Source organism: Scardinius erythrophthalmus (assembly GCF_964197995.2).
Source record: "Scardinius erythrophthalmus genome assembly, chromosome: 15".
NCBI classification, from domain to species: domain Eukaryota; kingdom Metazoa; phylum Chordata; class Actinopteri; order Cypriniformes; family Leuciscidae; genus Scardinius; species Scardinius erythrophthalmus.
The window spans coordinates 20,347,432-20,360,886 of NC_138235.1; the positions used below are offsets into that span (position 1 = coordinate 20,347,432).

The 13,455-nt window shown below is 38.9% G+C and overlaps 1 protein-coding gene across 1 annotated transcript; it reads right to left on the bottom strand.

The window, feature by feature from the left end:
• Window positions 1-517: 517 nt before the first annotated feature.
• rbbp8l (retinoblastoma binding protein 8-like) lies at window positions 518-12,684 on the bottom strand. The gene is made up of 15 exons (XM_081385980.1): window positions 12,570-12,684; window positions 9,704-9,808; window positions 6,301-6,343; window positions 6,114-6,209; window positions 5,927-6,039; window positions 4,903-4,978; window positions 4,525-4,709; window positions 3,958-4,010; window positions 3,764-3,834; window positions 2,968-3,682; window positions 1,998-2,127; window positions 1,891-1,925; window positions 1,688-1,781; window positions 1,518-1,605; window positions 518-1,415 (listed from the first exon to the last, which is right to left on the bottom strand). The coding sequence occupies exons 2-14, from the start codon at window positions 9,768-9,770 to the stop codon at window positions 1,520-1,522; spliced, it is 1,764 nt and encodes a 587-aa protein (XP_081242106.1). The 5' UTR covers window positions 9,771-9,808; window positions 12,570-12,684; the 3' UTR covers window positions 518-1,415; window positions 1,518-1,519.
• Window positions 12,685-13,455: the final 771 nt, after the last annotated feature.

Here is a 13,455-nt window from a genome sequence, read left to right on the forward strand (position 1 = left end):
CTATCAGATGGTGGGATTAAACACACTCTTCTTTTGAAAGAGACCAAGAAAGAGAGACATAAAAACAATGGAATACATAAATCTACCTATTCTGTAATAATAAATACTAACATGCACTAAAGTCAAAATACTTTGTCTTATAGGTCCAAAAAATCCTAAATATGCAAATACTCCTAAAAGAAACAGTAAATCAGGACACCTAAGTATTAACCAAGGAATGTGCATTGATCAAATTTACAAATAAAACATTCATATTCAAATTTGAAAACAGAAATTTCACAGGATTTTTACCTTTATACTCCTTTTAGTATAGTAAACAAGCTAAATGTTGTGGTAATGGGCATATTAAAGTGAAAATTATAAATTGTTCCAATGACGTTCTTTACGGTGAAATGATTTACCCTCTTCCTGCAGCACTGTAGGTATGTAGGTGTTTCCCACATCCAAAACCGTGTACAGGATGACAGTTCGCAAGGTATGACCACAGCCATTGATCAAAAAAAAAAAAAAGATGTCTATGGAAACCATGGTAAGCCATCAAAATACCTTTATTTATGTGTCCATTTTTAACAACAAATTGTAGCATAACTAATATCTCCAAAATAGTTTTACCTCAGATAAAAGCAAAAGGTATAAGACTAGCTTAAAGTAATGGTACAGAAAGTTTTAAAAAAAGTAGACTTTGTTCTTCACAGTTTTACCTTCCTCCTTTCACACTCTGAAAGCTTTTACAGCTGCAAGTGGAAAATTCACTATTACAAAATATATGCTTGACATCTCAAAAAAAAAAAAAAAAACCAAAAAGGGGAAGCCGAGGGTTTTTCATTTTGTCACATCTACAAGAAGCAGGCCATGGTGCTCAGACAGAGACAAAAATAGATGAGATGTGACAGCTCTCGCACGGAAGAGAGAATGAACACAAACTGAGGGTAGGCTTGAGAACTGTAACAACACAAGAAAGCAATTTTAAGTACATTATTAACAACTCATGGTATAAATGAAGAAAGAGGAAGAGGAAACCGGCAAAATAATAAGAAAACTAGAAATCTAGCTGATAAGTTTATTGACAGCCCCCTTGACAGCTGGCTTCCTGTTGTAGTGCAGTGAAAGATTACTGGATAATCTGCCCATTGAAGGAACATATTCTGTATTTGTGAGCTGAAGGTTTGCGGCTTATATACACAACTATTTGCACACAATAATGATTGAACTTGTTCAAATAATTGAATTGCAGTGCGCTTTCTGTTTGATACATGAGAATTATGTTGATAGATGTGCAGTTAAAGTCTAGAGTTGGTTTTTCTGGGAAACTAAAGTGAACACCAGTGATTTGGACTTGGTGGCTGGTGATGAAGGGTGAAATAAAATGGCTGGCTTAATAACCACAGTCAATTAATTGTAGTAGAATCCACTGCCTGTAAAAAAAAAAAAATGAATATATGAAGCAAACTGTCAGTGCTCGTGCAAATACTAAGGACAGGCAAAAGGCATAAACATGGCAAAAAATAAAAAGAGACCTTCATCCTTGATCTGGGGCTGCATGGTTTCCCTGAGGTCCTCTGCTCAGCCGTATTTTCTTCTCCTTTAGCGAGCGCAGGAAAAAAGCTAAGACGGAACAATGAGTCAAAAGTGAAATTTCAGAAGATCCTTAACGCATTTATTGAATGAATAAAAGATGGCCTCTCACCATCAGTATCCTGGCCAGGTCTTTTTCTGCCTGTTTCATGGTTGTTGTTCTCCTTCTCCTCTTGCTCCGTTGGTCTGCTCCCAAGATCAGTGCTCTTCAAAAAAGATCAGTGAGCGCAAAAAAAGTCACAACTGATCTCAGAAAACCTCAAGTAAAGCTGCATGCAATATAATGACATAACATTAATTCAATGCTGAGTTTACCTGTCCTCCAGCTTTAAGCGGCTCCATAACCACAACTGGAAGGCAAAGCAGATCGATTAAACACAGTCGGATTGAACTTAAACTGACCAATGAGAGTGAAGCTTCACCTGGTTGGAGGGAAAGGGTTAATGACGGGATTTTCTTGTTCTCTGAGCTGAAAGAGGTTTCAGTGGCTTGTGATGTTTCACCTTGCTTTACCTCTTCCTGTTCTTTACATCTTTCTTGAGCTTCCTCCTGCTGTGTAAACATCACAGTCAGTTTTATTTGTATACTCATTAATACAGACATATATGGACACCTGCACAAGAGTTTGGTCCCAAAAAGAATTCATTTGTTCATTTTAGGCAAATTAAACTAAAACATCATGGCTACAAATCAGCACAAAATGGACATGTTTGAATTCAAATGAGGGAACAAATGAATAAAATGTGGCCTCGAATTTTGAATTTGTGGTTGTATATGTGCAGGGCTCCATGAACAAGCACAGCACAGCACAGCACAGAGAAATGTTAGTTACAGTAAATAACACAACTGTTAAAAGAGTTTTATCAACAGGAAGTTAATATTGAGTAACTGACATTTTAGAAATTTAGTTTATTTGTTCTAAATAGTTCTAAACCAAACCAAAGCAGAAGTAAACTTTTCATGTTACCGAGCAGGGACCACTAGTCGTGCAAGATCCTATATATGCCCCTTCCTCAATGCTTGATACATAGTGAGTTATTGCCATCTTGTTCTAGCTAATCGAAGCAGCTTTTCTTAACCAGTTAGCACTGTGCTAAGCTGTCAGGCTAAGGTGTTAGCTTGCTTCCAGAAAGTAAACTGAAGACCCAAAGAAAGAGAAACGTTTCATTTGTTGTGATATTGTGGTTTAGCTGAGCTAACTGGGCAAAGCTGTTAACTTGCAAACCGAAGACAGAAACTGTAAAAAGAAAACAAGAAACATTGAACTTCACAACCTTTAGCTTTGGTAATATAATGTGATGTGCAATTTATAATTATGTTTGTTCAAGTATACGGGCTCAGCCAATGGAATGGCTTTATTGAGGAGGTTTTTATGTATCATTTAAAGTCTACCTGTGTATTAATATCTGATGTCTGCTGGTCGCTTTGAGGGCTCGATGGACATTGAGACGACGATGAAAGTGTAGCAGGTGGTGAGGAAGACAGAGACGAAGATGCGTCGCTCTGTGAGTGCGCTTTCTCTTTCTCTTGGCTTTTTGAGCGTCCTGACTCGGACAGGTCCAGCGGCGCTTCCTCTTCCTCCTCTCTTAAATTCTCGCCAAAAATCCTCTCTGATTGTGCGGCAGAGGCTCTCCACTGGGGCGGCGCTATATTTCTGTCCCTTTCTGGGACTTCTGTCACTTTCTTTTCTCTACTCTCTACATGTTCTGGGAGGTTTCTGCGGGACCAGGGCCGCGGGCCGCCAGGCGTTGAGCCGTGCGACCGAGACTGGAGGGCACTTCCCACCAGTTTAGGGAAACGTAGTGTGCTTGAGCTTAAAAATGGGCTCTGGCTTGAATTACCCGCTATCCCACTACTAACACCAGAGCCGGCCGCTTCTACTGTTACCCAGTCAGTGGAGTCAGAGAGTGGCCATGGGATAGACAGGCCACCGGTCTTGATCGGAAGCGGCCGGTAGGGGACGGGGGCGTGGATATGTTGCCGGCTGATACGTTCCTCAGAGGCAGCAGAAGAAAAAATAGGATTGTTCTTCAGCAGTCTAAGAGGAGATGGGACAAGAGGAGACAAAGGGGAATGTCGGTGCTCCACCGAGTCCACGCTGGCAGGTCTGTGGACACATGAGGAGAAGCATTAAGATGGGTCACAAAGTTTCCAGTGTCAACGCGTCGGTTTCGTCTGCCTGTCTCACCTCCTTTCAGTGCCGTGTTCGTTCCCCCATCTCACAGGGCTTGAGGTGGGCAACATGGTCTTATTAGATTCCTGAGAGAAACACACATTTCAGCAACCAACGAGACACAAGGGAACAGAAAGAAACAAGATTTTTGATGAAACAACCAACTTGAAACCGCAAAAACAGTATTTGAAGAACAAGTTATTGCTTACAAATGAAAACGCCTTGCCCCAGCTTTGCATTAGTTTGTGTTCAGATGAGTTTTCTGTTTAGAAAAAGGATATTACAGATGTTTTCATCAGTACAGTTGGGAACATGCAAAGAATGTTTGCCAGTACCAGGCAAACTTCCTACACTGTATATATACAGTCAAACCAAAATGTATTCAGACACCTTCAACATTTCTGACATTATCACAGTTTATTCGCTATAGTTTAGAAAATGGTAATCAAATATGACAAGAACTCAGAGTTATCAAATCCGATATTTCACTTGTTTAGTCCCACAAATGAATTAGGTTGAATAGCTGTCAGCTGTAAAATTTCAGTACACAATTAGATAATACCAATTTAGGTCAACCAATTACCAGCAATGCTTAATTTTGTTCAGTCTGTGGTGTAAAAAGGTCCCATTAAAAATGAAAGAAAAAAAACACACTTAAGCAATAATTTTTGGTCCCAAAGAGACTAAGAATAGTAATGTTTCCAAACTTTTGACCGGTACTGTATAGTATATAGCATTGGTTTTCATATATGTCAGAAATGTCTACTGTAACTTACCCTGACTGTCAGTCGGGGTGTTGAGCATCTCTTGTTTGACAGTCGCTGCAGGCACAGTGGCGTCCCCTGGTGGAGGTTTGCTGGACTTCAGCCCTGAGGTCAGTAGAGACACAGCAGCCGCTGCTGTGTCAGGTGACATCTTGATCTCTGGGGTGATTGTGTCCTCTGGATGACCATTCTGCCGACTGAAAGGTAAAGGATGAAGTTTGTATTTTCATGCATGACTATTATATGCAATACATGATCGCAAGGCAAAGTGACCATTTGGTGCAGACCGGAGTATGTTTGGCCAGTGTTGCATAACTACCTGAACTTTCCCATGATAAACAACAGGAAATGCTTGCACACAAATGCCAAGGATGCATGCCAAGAACTCACTTCGATTGATCCCTCAAGCCCTTCAGCTCCTCTCTCAGTCTGTCATTTTCTTTCTTTAGAGTATTCATCTCACTCACTACAGCAGTGAACAAACAGGAATATCTTTAATATTCAAATATTCCTCTGTGAAAAACTCCACAACAATAAAGTATAAACTATAAAGGGAGACTAACCCATGAATGTTGTGGTTTTTTAATATTTTAAACATTTTATCATGTTTGTTTGTCACATTTATACGGTCAAATAAAAAATTATTCAGACACCATATATCATTTTTGATATTTTTTTTACTAGTGGGTGCAGGACACTATATTTCATTTATGTAAGTGAGGAGAGCAAAATAAAGTAAACTGTGACATATTAACCCCAAAAATTCTTCATACAGTGAACTACCAGTAAAATGTATAAAAATTTGGGACCAAAAATGATCCAGACACTTTGACCTGACCATGTTTTGCTTAAGTGTTTTTTCTTTCATTTCTAATGGGACCTTTTTACACCACAGACTGAACAATATTAAGCATTGCTTGGTAATTGGTTGACCTAAATTGGTATTATCTAATTGTGTACTTAAATTTAACAGCTGACAGCTATTCATCCTAATTCATTTGTGAGACGGTCTAACAGAAGGATGGCCAAAACCAGTGAAATATCATCTGATTTGATAACTCTGAGTTCTTGTCATATTTGATTACCATTTGCTAAACTATAGCGAGTAAACTGTAATAATGTGAGCAGGTGTCTGAATAGATTTTGGTTTGACTGTATATACGGTTGGGCCCAAAAGTCTGACCTTTTGTGTAAAAGGAATTAACATGGTCAATGCAGTGTTATTTTAGTATTCTTTTTTTTTATATTTTCAGTTTTCATTTTAGTTAAAATTTTAAAATTCCAAAACTCCAACGTTTTACATATAATATTTATATTTGATTTTATATTGGTTTTAATAGTTTTAGTTAACAATAACAACACTGAGTCAATGGCACTATTTCTTCTTCACTTAAAGGCTGTATTTATAGCTCACCCAGTAAAGAGATGTGCTGTAGACTCTGGAGCTGAGAGTTTTCATACTCCTGTTGTCTTTTTTTAGCCACGTCCTGAGTGACTGTACACCTGTCACACAACCCAGCCCGCAACCTGAGGATTGACAAGACACGTCCAGTGTGGGCAGCGGTATGTGAGATTACATTTACGAATGAACTCCCACAAACCTGTTCTCCAGCTGTTTGATGTTCTCAGTGAGAATCCGCTGCTGTTCTCTCATCTGCTGGTTCCTGTTGAAAAGTTCTTCCATGCGCTTTGTATCGCTACAACAGAACGCACATAAAACATTAACGACATGGCTGTCAAATTGATGTCAGTCGATTTTAGCTTGAAATATATGGTATTCACACTCACATATTCTTTTTATTTGTCAGCTCCAGTACTTTCTCCTGCCACACTGTAGAGAGAGAGAAACACACATAGTGAATCTGGACAACTGGAGTGTGAAGCGCTGGATGGCACAAAGGAAAGCAGTGGAGGCAGTTATGATATGAAGTGTTTAAATATCCTGTTCAGGTCCTTTTTTTTTTTTTTTTTTTTTACACTTTTTAGGCATTAATGTGAGTCACAATGTGAATTCACCCCACCATTATTCATTAAACTATCTCCTTTTGTGTTCAAAAAAGTTAAAAAGAAGTGTCAATTTCATACTAAGCAATGTTGCAGATTTATTAAAGGGATACTTCACCTCTGGAAAGATGTGTATTTAAAATAGGTCATTTATGTAGAAGAAATGTGAAGATTTTTTTTAATTTGGAGCTTTCTAGATTGAGAAAAGCCAGAAAATGTATTTTTGGCTTATGTGGATGAAAGACAACAACTCCCAGAATGCACTTGCTTCGCTGCCCTAGGAGGCCACGCCTACCGGTTAACGAGCGCAGTTGAAAACAACAAGGTTAGGCTACCAGTGAATCTCCGTGACGTGTCTGCCTGGGATTTCGAAGTCGCCCAAAATGTCCGGAATTCGGCTTTTGCGTTCTACAGTCGCCATTCATCATGTTTACTGTGGCGAGCAGGACGAGGCTGACGGCCGCGGGAGAACTGGTGTCACTACTGAGACGTGCCGGTCTCGTATCTCTTACGGAGGTGCGGGAATTTTCTTAGCAATGTTAAAACGCACATCAACCGATCACTTGTTTAGCGTTCATGTAAAGACTACATGATTCACCAATCGGAATGAATTCAGTTAGATTGAAACAAGAGGTGTGCATGTAAACAATGAATGGCGACCGCAGAAAGCAAAAGCCGAATCCTGGACATTTTGAACGATCTCGCCCGCCGGACAAGTCCAGGAAAAGGAGGATGGTAACCTCTAATACTCAGCTTTCTCCTACTATTCAGCTTTCTCCACAGAACAAGAGCCTGCTAGCTTAGCTTCCAAAGAAAGACGGCTGACTGTGTGTACATTATGTGAGTGAGATCCCACCCTCTATGGGCGGGCTGAAAACATGCGGAACAACAGCCCTACTGGCTGTAGTCTTTAGCCTCTGGCCAGAAAATCCTCAGATGACGCAAAATGATGATTTTTGCATCATCGGATGATTTTTTCCAGACAAAAAAATACATAAATCTCTCGTCTCAGGGGGATATGAGGGTGGAAAGCAGGGTAATTCGAAAATACTACAGGTTTTCTACTAATACAAAGCTTAATGCTAAATCCTGAAGTATCCCTTTAAAGAGTTTGCGAGCTCATAGCATGCATTGCAGAATGAATAAATTGTTGTTTATTGTTTAGATATTTTTTGCAGTTATTTTTGTGTTGTTGTTTTTTTGTTTGCTGTTGTGTTGCTCTCTATAAAACAAATTGCGTTAGTTACTTTTTATGTAAAGTGATGTTACGTTACTTTTGCGTGGCTTTTTCTCACTTGGGCTGGGTTTGCTTTTGGAACAAAAAATCTATTTTTGGCAAATGTATAGACCCTATCAGACCAAAAGTGAAATGAACAAGCCTCAGGCTGAAGGAAATGCAAATTCACGGCTGTACAGTAGATGGCGCAGCTCAAACAAACCAAAATCAGCTGTGCTGCTATTCTGGATTAAAGAAGAATAGGACGCAGGAGAAGAAAGTTCAAAACTCTTACTTCAGCAACAAAAAAAACTAAAAAATTAAACATGTACTGTAGTTCATTTTTGCTTACAAGTATGGTTGAAGTGGATCATCGAAGGTCAGCAGCAAAGACATTGGTTACTAAAGTGAGATTAAATACAAAGTATATTTGTGTAATTGAACATATTTAATTATTGCAGGTTCGCGTAATAGTTTGCAGTCACATTTTTTATTCATTTTTAAGGAACACTGGATCTGTTTTTATGCAAACGAGATTAGAAAATGCTCACATTAATGTAGAACTACAATAAGCATCATGTTTATCAACATCTCACTTCCAATTTCTCTCAACATGGAGTCAGGAGAGGTGTCAGTCAATAAATGGGAAAACAAAGTAGCTTACGTTACTTATTTGAACTCAGATATTTTGTTGTAAATTTAAATGTAATGCGCCCCAACACTGGATGCATGGAAGCAACACTCTCACAGAAGTCACTGTCAAACTAAGAAGCTCTCTATTGGTATATGAGGTGAATTTGAACACGAGCAAAATCTGCGTTGGGAAATTTTTTGCCCTCACACGAAACTTCCAATTGCGAAGATTCCTATTGCGAAATCTGGATAAATGACAGAGAACTCAGAGAACTGTAAAGGACACCACACCTCATCTTTTTTCGTAGTGATGTAATGATGTTTTTACTGTTGATTGCTGCTGTTAAAGGGGGGGAGAAACACTCAGTTTCAGTCAATCTCATGTTAATCTTGAGTACCTATAGAGTAGTATTGCATCCTTCATATCTCCAAAAAGTCTTTAGTTTTATTATATTTATAAAAGAAAGATAGGCTGTACCGAGTCTTTCCGGAAAAAAACGAGCGGCTGGAGGCGTGCCGTGTGGGCGGAGCTAAAGCTGTGCTTACGCGCCGATAGCTAACAACACACAGAGACATTTGACGCAGTTACTCACCGCCTGCGGTTTCAACTCACGACCGTGAACCTTTATCGCTGGGACTGCTCCATCCTTAAGCATTAGACGATCTGCAAATCCGGCGTTGAACTGGGACTTGTTTATAAAACAATCATCGTCAAAATGCAGCGAACAAACAAGAACGCTTGCACAACTCCGTTGACCCTCTGGAAAAACAAACTCCATCCACTGGTCCCTTAACGCTGGGTTCTTTGGGAATCTGTGCAGGGTTGTCTTGCCCTGGCAACCAAAAACCCTTTTCTTTGGTCACACTGACTTCCCTAAAGCCGAGCATAGCGCTTTGATGGGCGTTCTGCTTTCGCTCTCTTGCTCTGGTCTACGTGTGCGCCCGCGCCCTTTCGGGAGAAGTGCCCTTAGGACCCATATAAGGAAATTCCGCCCCATCTGACGTCACACTGGCCCATACTCGAAAAAAAACTTTCCGAAACTTGTGACAAACCGGAAGGAGATTTTTTGGCACAGAAATACTCCTTCAAACGTACAATTTAATTTTTGAAACTTTGTCGATGTTTAGCATGGGAATCCAACTCTTTAACAGTGTAAAAAACTCAGTATGCATGAAATAGCATTTCACCCCCCTTTAAGGAATTTTGTGAAATGTGCATCTATATTAAACCGAGTTTTTGACCATATTTTGTGTCAGTAATACAGATATAGTCATGCATGCTTTGGTGGAATCTCAGTCAAGATTGTTCAAGGCAAAAAAAAAGGAAGGCGGTCTTACCCTCTAACTCATGGTCATGGACCTCCCGCAGTTTCTGCAGGAGCTCAGAGAAGCTCTCCACAGCCATGCTGGTGTTCCTGCACACCTGCCACTTGACTCGTCTTCCTACGAATTGGGATGGGAAGGGAAAAAAATTTGAAAACTATAAACAACAGGCAGATTTGTTAAATCAAATCTTGATTAGAGAACAATTGGTGCCAGTTCACATTCTGCCGTTGCCCTGGTTGAACTTTTGAATTTATAACAAGGCTATTAAAGGCTGGTCTTGCTAAACCGGTTTTGCAAGGTGAGCACTGTAGGCCTAACTTTATTTGTGTATGCATTTATGAGTGTGTGTAAATGAGAGAGTGAGAGAGTAAGAAATAAGGAGAGATGGCTTTTTCACAACATGTGTGTGTGCTAACACTTAAAAAACAAACAGGATCTGGACGTTTATTTATGACCCATGTAATGCGCTGAAGGGTTCAATTCGACACTTACTACACTCACATCTACATATAACATTCACCTTATTTTTCTTGACCTGTGCTATCTACAAATATCCACTCGTTCGCCTCATAAATGACTGCTTCAAAAACCTTTACCAGAGCACTGAAACTAAACGTTTCCTGACGATTGTCATGATTGACGTACAAGCTTGGTCACATAGAATGATTGCAATGTGCTGACATGTGAATCCATAATTGATATATTCACTATTGTTCAAAAGATTGTACATGTCAGTACATGACCCATCAAAGTGACATTTATAATGTTGCAAAAGATTTCTATTTAAAATAAATGACGTTTTACTAAACTTTTTTTTTTATTTATCAAAGAATCCAGAAAAAAAGTATGGTTTCCACAAAAAGTATTTTGCTGCTCACAACAGTTTTCAACATTAATAATAATAATAATATGATAATAATGTTTTCTGAGCATCAAATCAGCATATTAGAATGATTTCTGAAGGATCATGTGACACTGAAGACTGGAGTAATGATGCTAAAAATACACCTTTGCGTCACAGGAATAAATTACATTTTAAAATATGCTCAAATAGAAAGCAGTTCTTTTAAATTGTAATAATATTTCAAAATATTACTGTTTTTACTGTATTTTTAATCAAATAAATGCAGCCTTGATGAGCATAAGAGACTTTCAGAAACATTAAAAAAACCCTACCGACCCCAAACTTTTGAATGGCGCTGTATATGAATACTGTGACAGTCAAAACAGACACTTAGTTTAGGCTAGGCACTGTAAATGATGCCAGATACAAACGTTTTCCTGCACTGTAAGTTTTAAGTACAATCAACTTGGAAGTTTAAGTCATTTCAACTTAAATGACATTAAACTGACTTAAGAGTTGAATCTTGTATAACTTAAAAACTAACGAGTTAAAGCATTGTAAAAGCATACGTTGTCATAACTTATTGATCATATCATTTTTTACAGTGTAGGAGTGCATAACTTGTCTTAAAACTGATTGCAAACAAGCACATTTTCTGAGTGCAGGGTGTTTCATTTCGAATGCAAAGTGGGAAATGTGCAGCAAAGCTTCTTATAAACATCTAAATACATTACTATAGCTAATTACAGGTTTTCACCCAGTCTGCAAGACTTCTGCTTGCAGAGATACACAACCTGCTGCTGAGGGCTCTTGAGAGGGTGTGGTTACACCCCCCCTCCACCCTTCCCCCATACAATCGTTTTTGCATTTTGATCTGAGTGATTTTCGCCTGCTCCTTCACTCTCTCTACATGTCAGGATATGTTAGCTAACAGTTGTGAACGTTACAGCAGTGGGAGCAAGAGGCAACCTGTCTCTCAGATCTGCAAACTTCACATTTCACACACACATCTACACACACACATACACACGCTAATGTTTTAAACTGCTTTGAGCTGACTTTACAAATATGATTACTAAAAGATTTTGCAAACACAAACGGGTGATAAAGATTAGATCTGCGCTCTGACTCTCAGTGCCCTTGACATTTTGGGGTCAGAGGTCATACATGGTGTCACTAAAAAATGGCATATTAGTTAGTTAGCAAGATGTGAAGGTGGATTCTGAGCAGGCCTGAGGCATAATGATAATATTATCAATGTACATTGTAAAATTACAATGTACAATGATTGGTGGATCAGGTCTGGCATTACGCAATCACTGGCTATGATTTTGCTTGTTTTTTGTTTTTTTGGCATTTGATGGATGTTTGTGTTGTACATGCTTTACATGCTGAAGTCAACAGAGGAATATCAGTTTAAAATCACATGGTATATAACCATGGGCATGACAATCAAAATATGAGAGAGAGAGAGAGAGAGAGAGAGAGAGAGAGAGAGAGAGAGAGAGAGAGAGAGAGAGAGAGAGAGAGAGAGAGAGAGAGAGAGAGAGAGAGAGAGAGAGAGGAAGTTGCAAGCAAAATGTTTAACTTTGTGAACATATACTGAGGTTATGATACAAAGTTAACCGACACATTTTTATTAGCATTCAATTATTACTTTTTAATAGTTTTGTTTAAAAAAGATTCTCGTTTATCATAAAATACCTGTGGTTATTAATATTCTCAATATTCCAGTTAATAGGAAACAGAAAAACACATGAAACAATAATGTTAATAAGAAAATTAGATTTAAACGCAATACTACGACCAGATGAATTCATTTCACTGATCAAATAAAGAAGAAATATTAAGTCACTCCACCCAACTGAAATAGCTTGAATGGGTGACTGTGTTTCATCTGGAAATATATGGGTGTGAAAATATGTGTTGCGTTATTGATGACTGATCACATCATGCAATAGAGCAATAAATATCTACCAAAAACACATGACACCTGATCGATACAGTGTGTTCAGGAGAAATGAGTTCACTCACCCCGTGCCACCTTGTGGACGTGAATCACGTCACCTGCCAATCACGCGATGCTGTCGGCCTTCTCGTCACACCAGTGTCCTCCGGAGCCCCTCGGAGAGTTACATCAGATGGAAAACTATTGGGAATGAGAAAGACATACAGAGGAAAGGTAAAGAAGAGTTTCTAATACGCCCTGCGCTCCTCTCCTCCCGCTCCTCCCCACTGACGAGGAGAACAGGTTTGAGCAGTTCCTCGCGGCGGCACACAAACACCAGTTCTCCCCTGGATAAACCGGTCCTGCTGAAATCCCACTAAACCTGCCCGACCACAAAGAAAAAAAAATCCTCAGAAGGATATAGAGAACCTTTAGACACACAAAGCCGCTTTATTCTGCTTTGATTTCCTCTTTCAATCTCAAGGAACCAGAGGCCTTTATTCAACTTCATTGCTGGGGCATGAAAACATTTATTGTGTTTATTTACTATGTATATTCCCTAGTGTCTTTTTAAATCCTCATATTTTATGATAATAATTATCAAACTGAATGATCTTGATCAAGACGTCATATGTTGCTTTGCAAAACATTGAAGCAACATTTGAGGTTCCTAAGATTCCTCCAAACACTCCTTTTAAGGTGACTCAAATGTCCTGCTGTGCACCTTTAGAAAAATGAATGGTGGTTTTACTATAGTAGCTAGTGTAAAAACAATGATATTTGGAGTAAAAGCAAAGTAACCACACATTTAACCATGGTTTTACTACAGTAACGATAGTTAATTTACACTCACTGGCCACTTTATTAGGTACACCTGTTGAACTGCTCGTTAACACATATCTAATCAGCCAATCACATGGAAGCAATTCAATGCATTTAGATAGGTCGAGATGATCTGCTGAAGTTGAAACT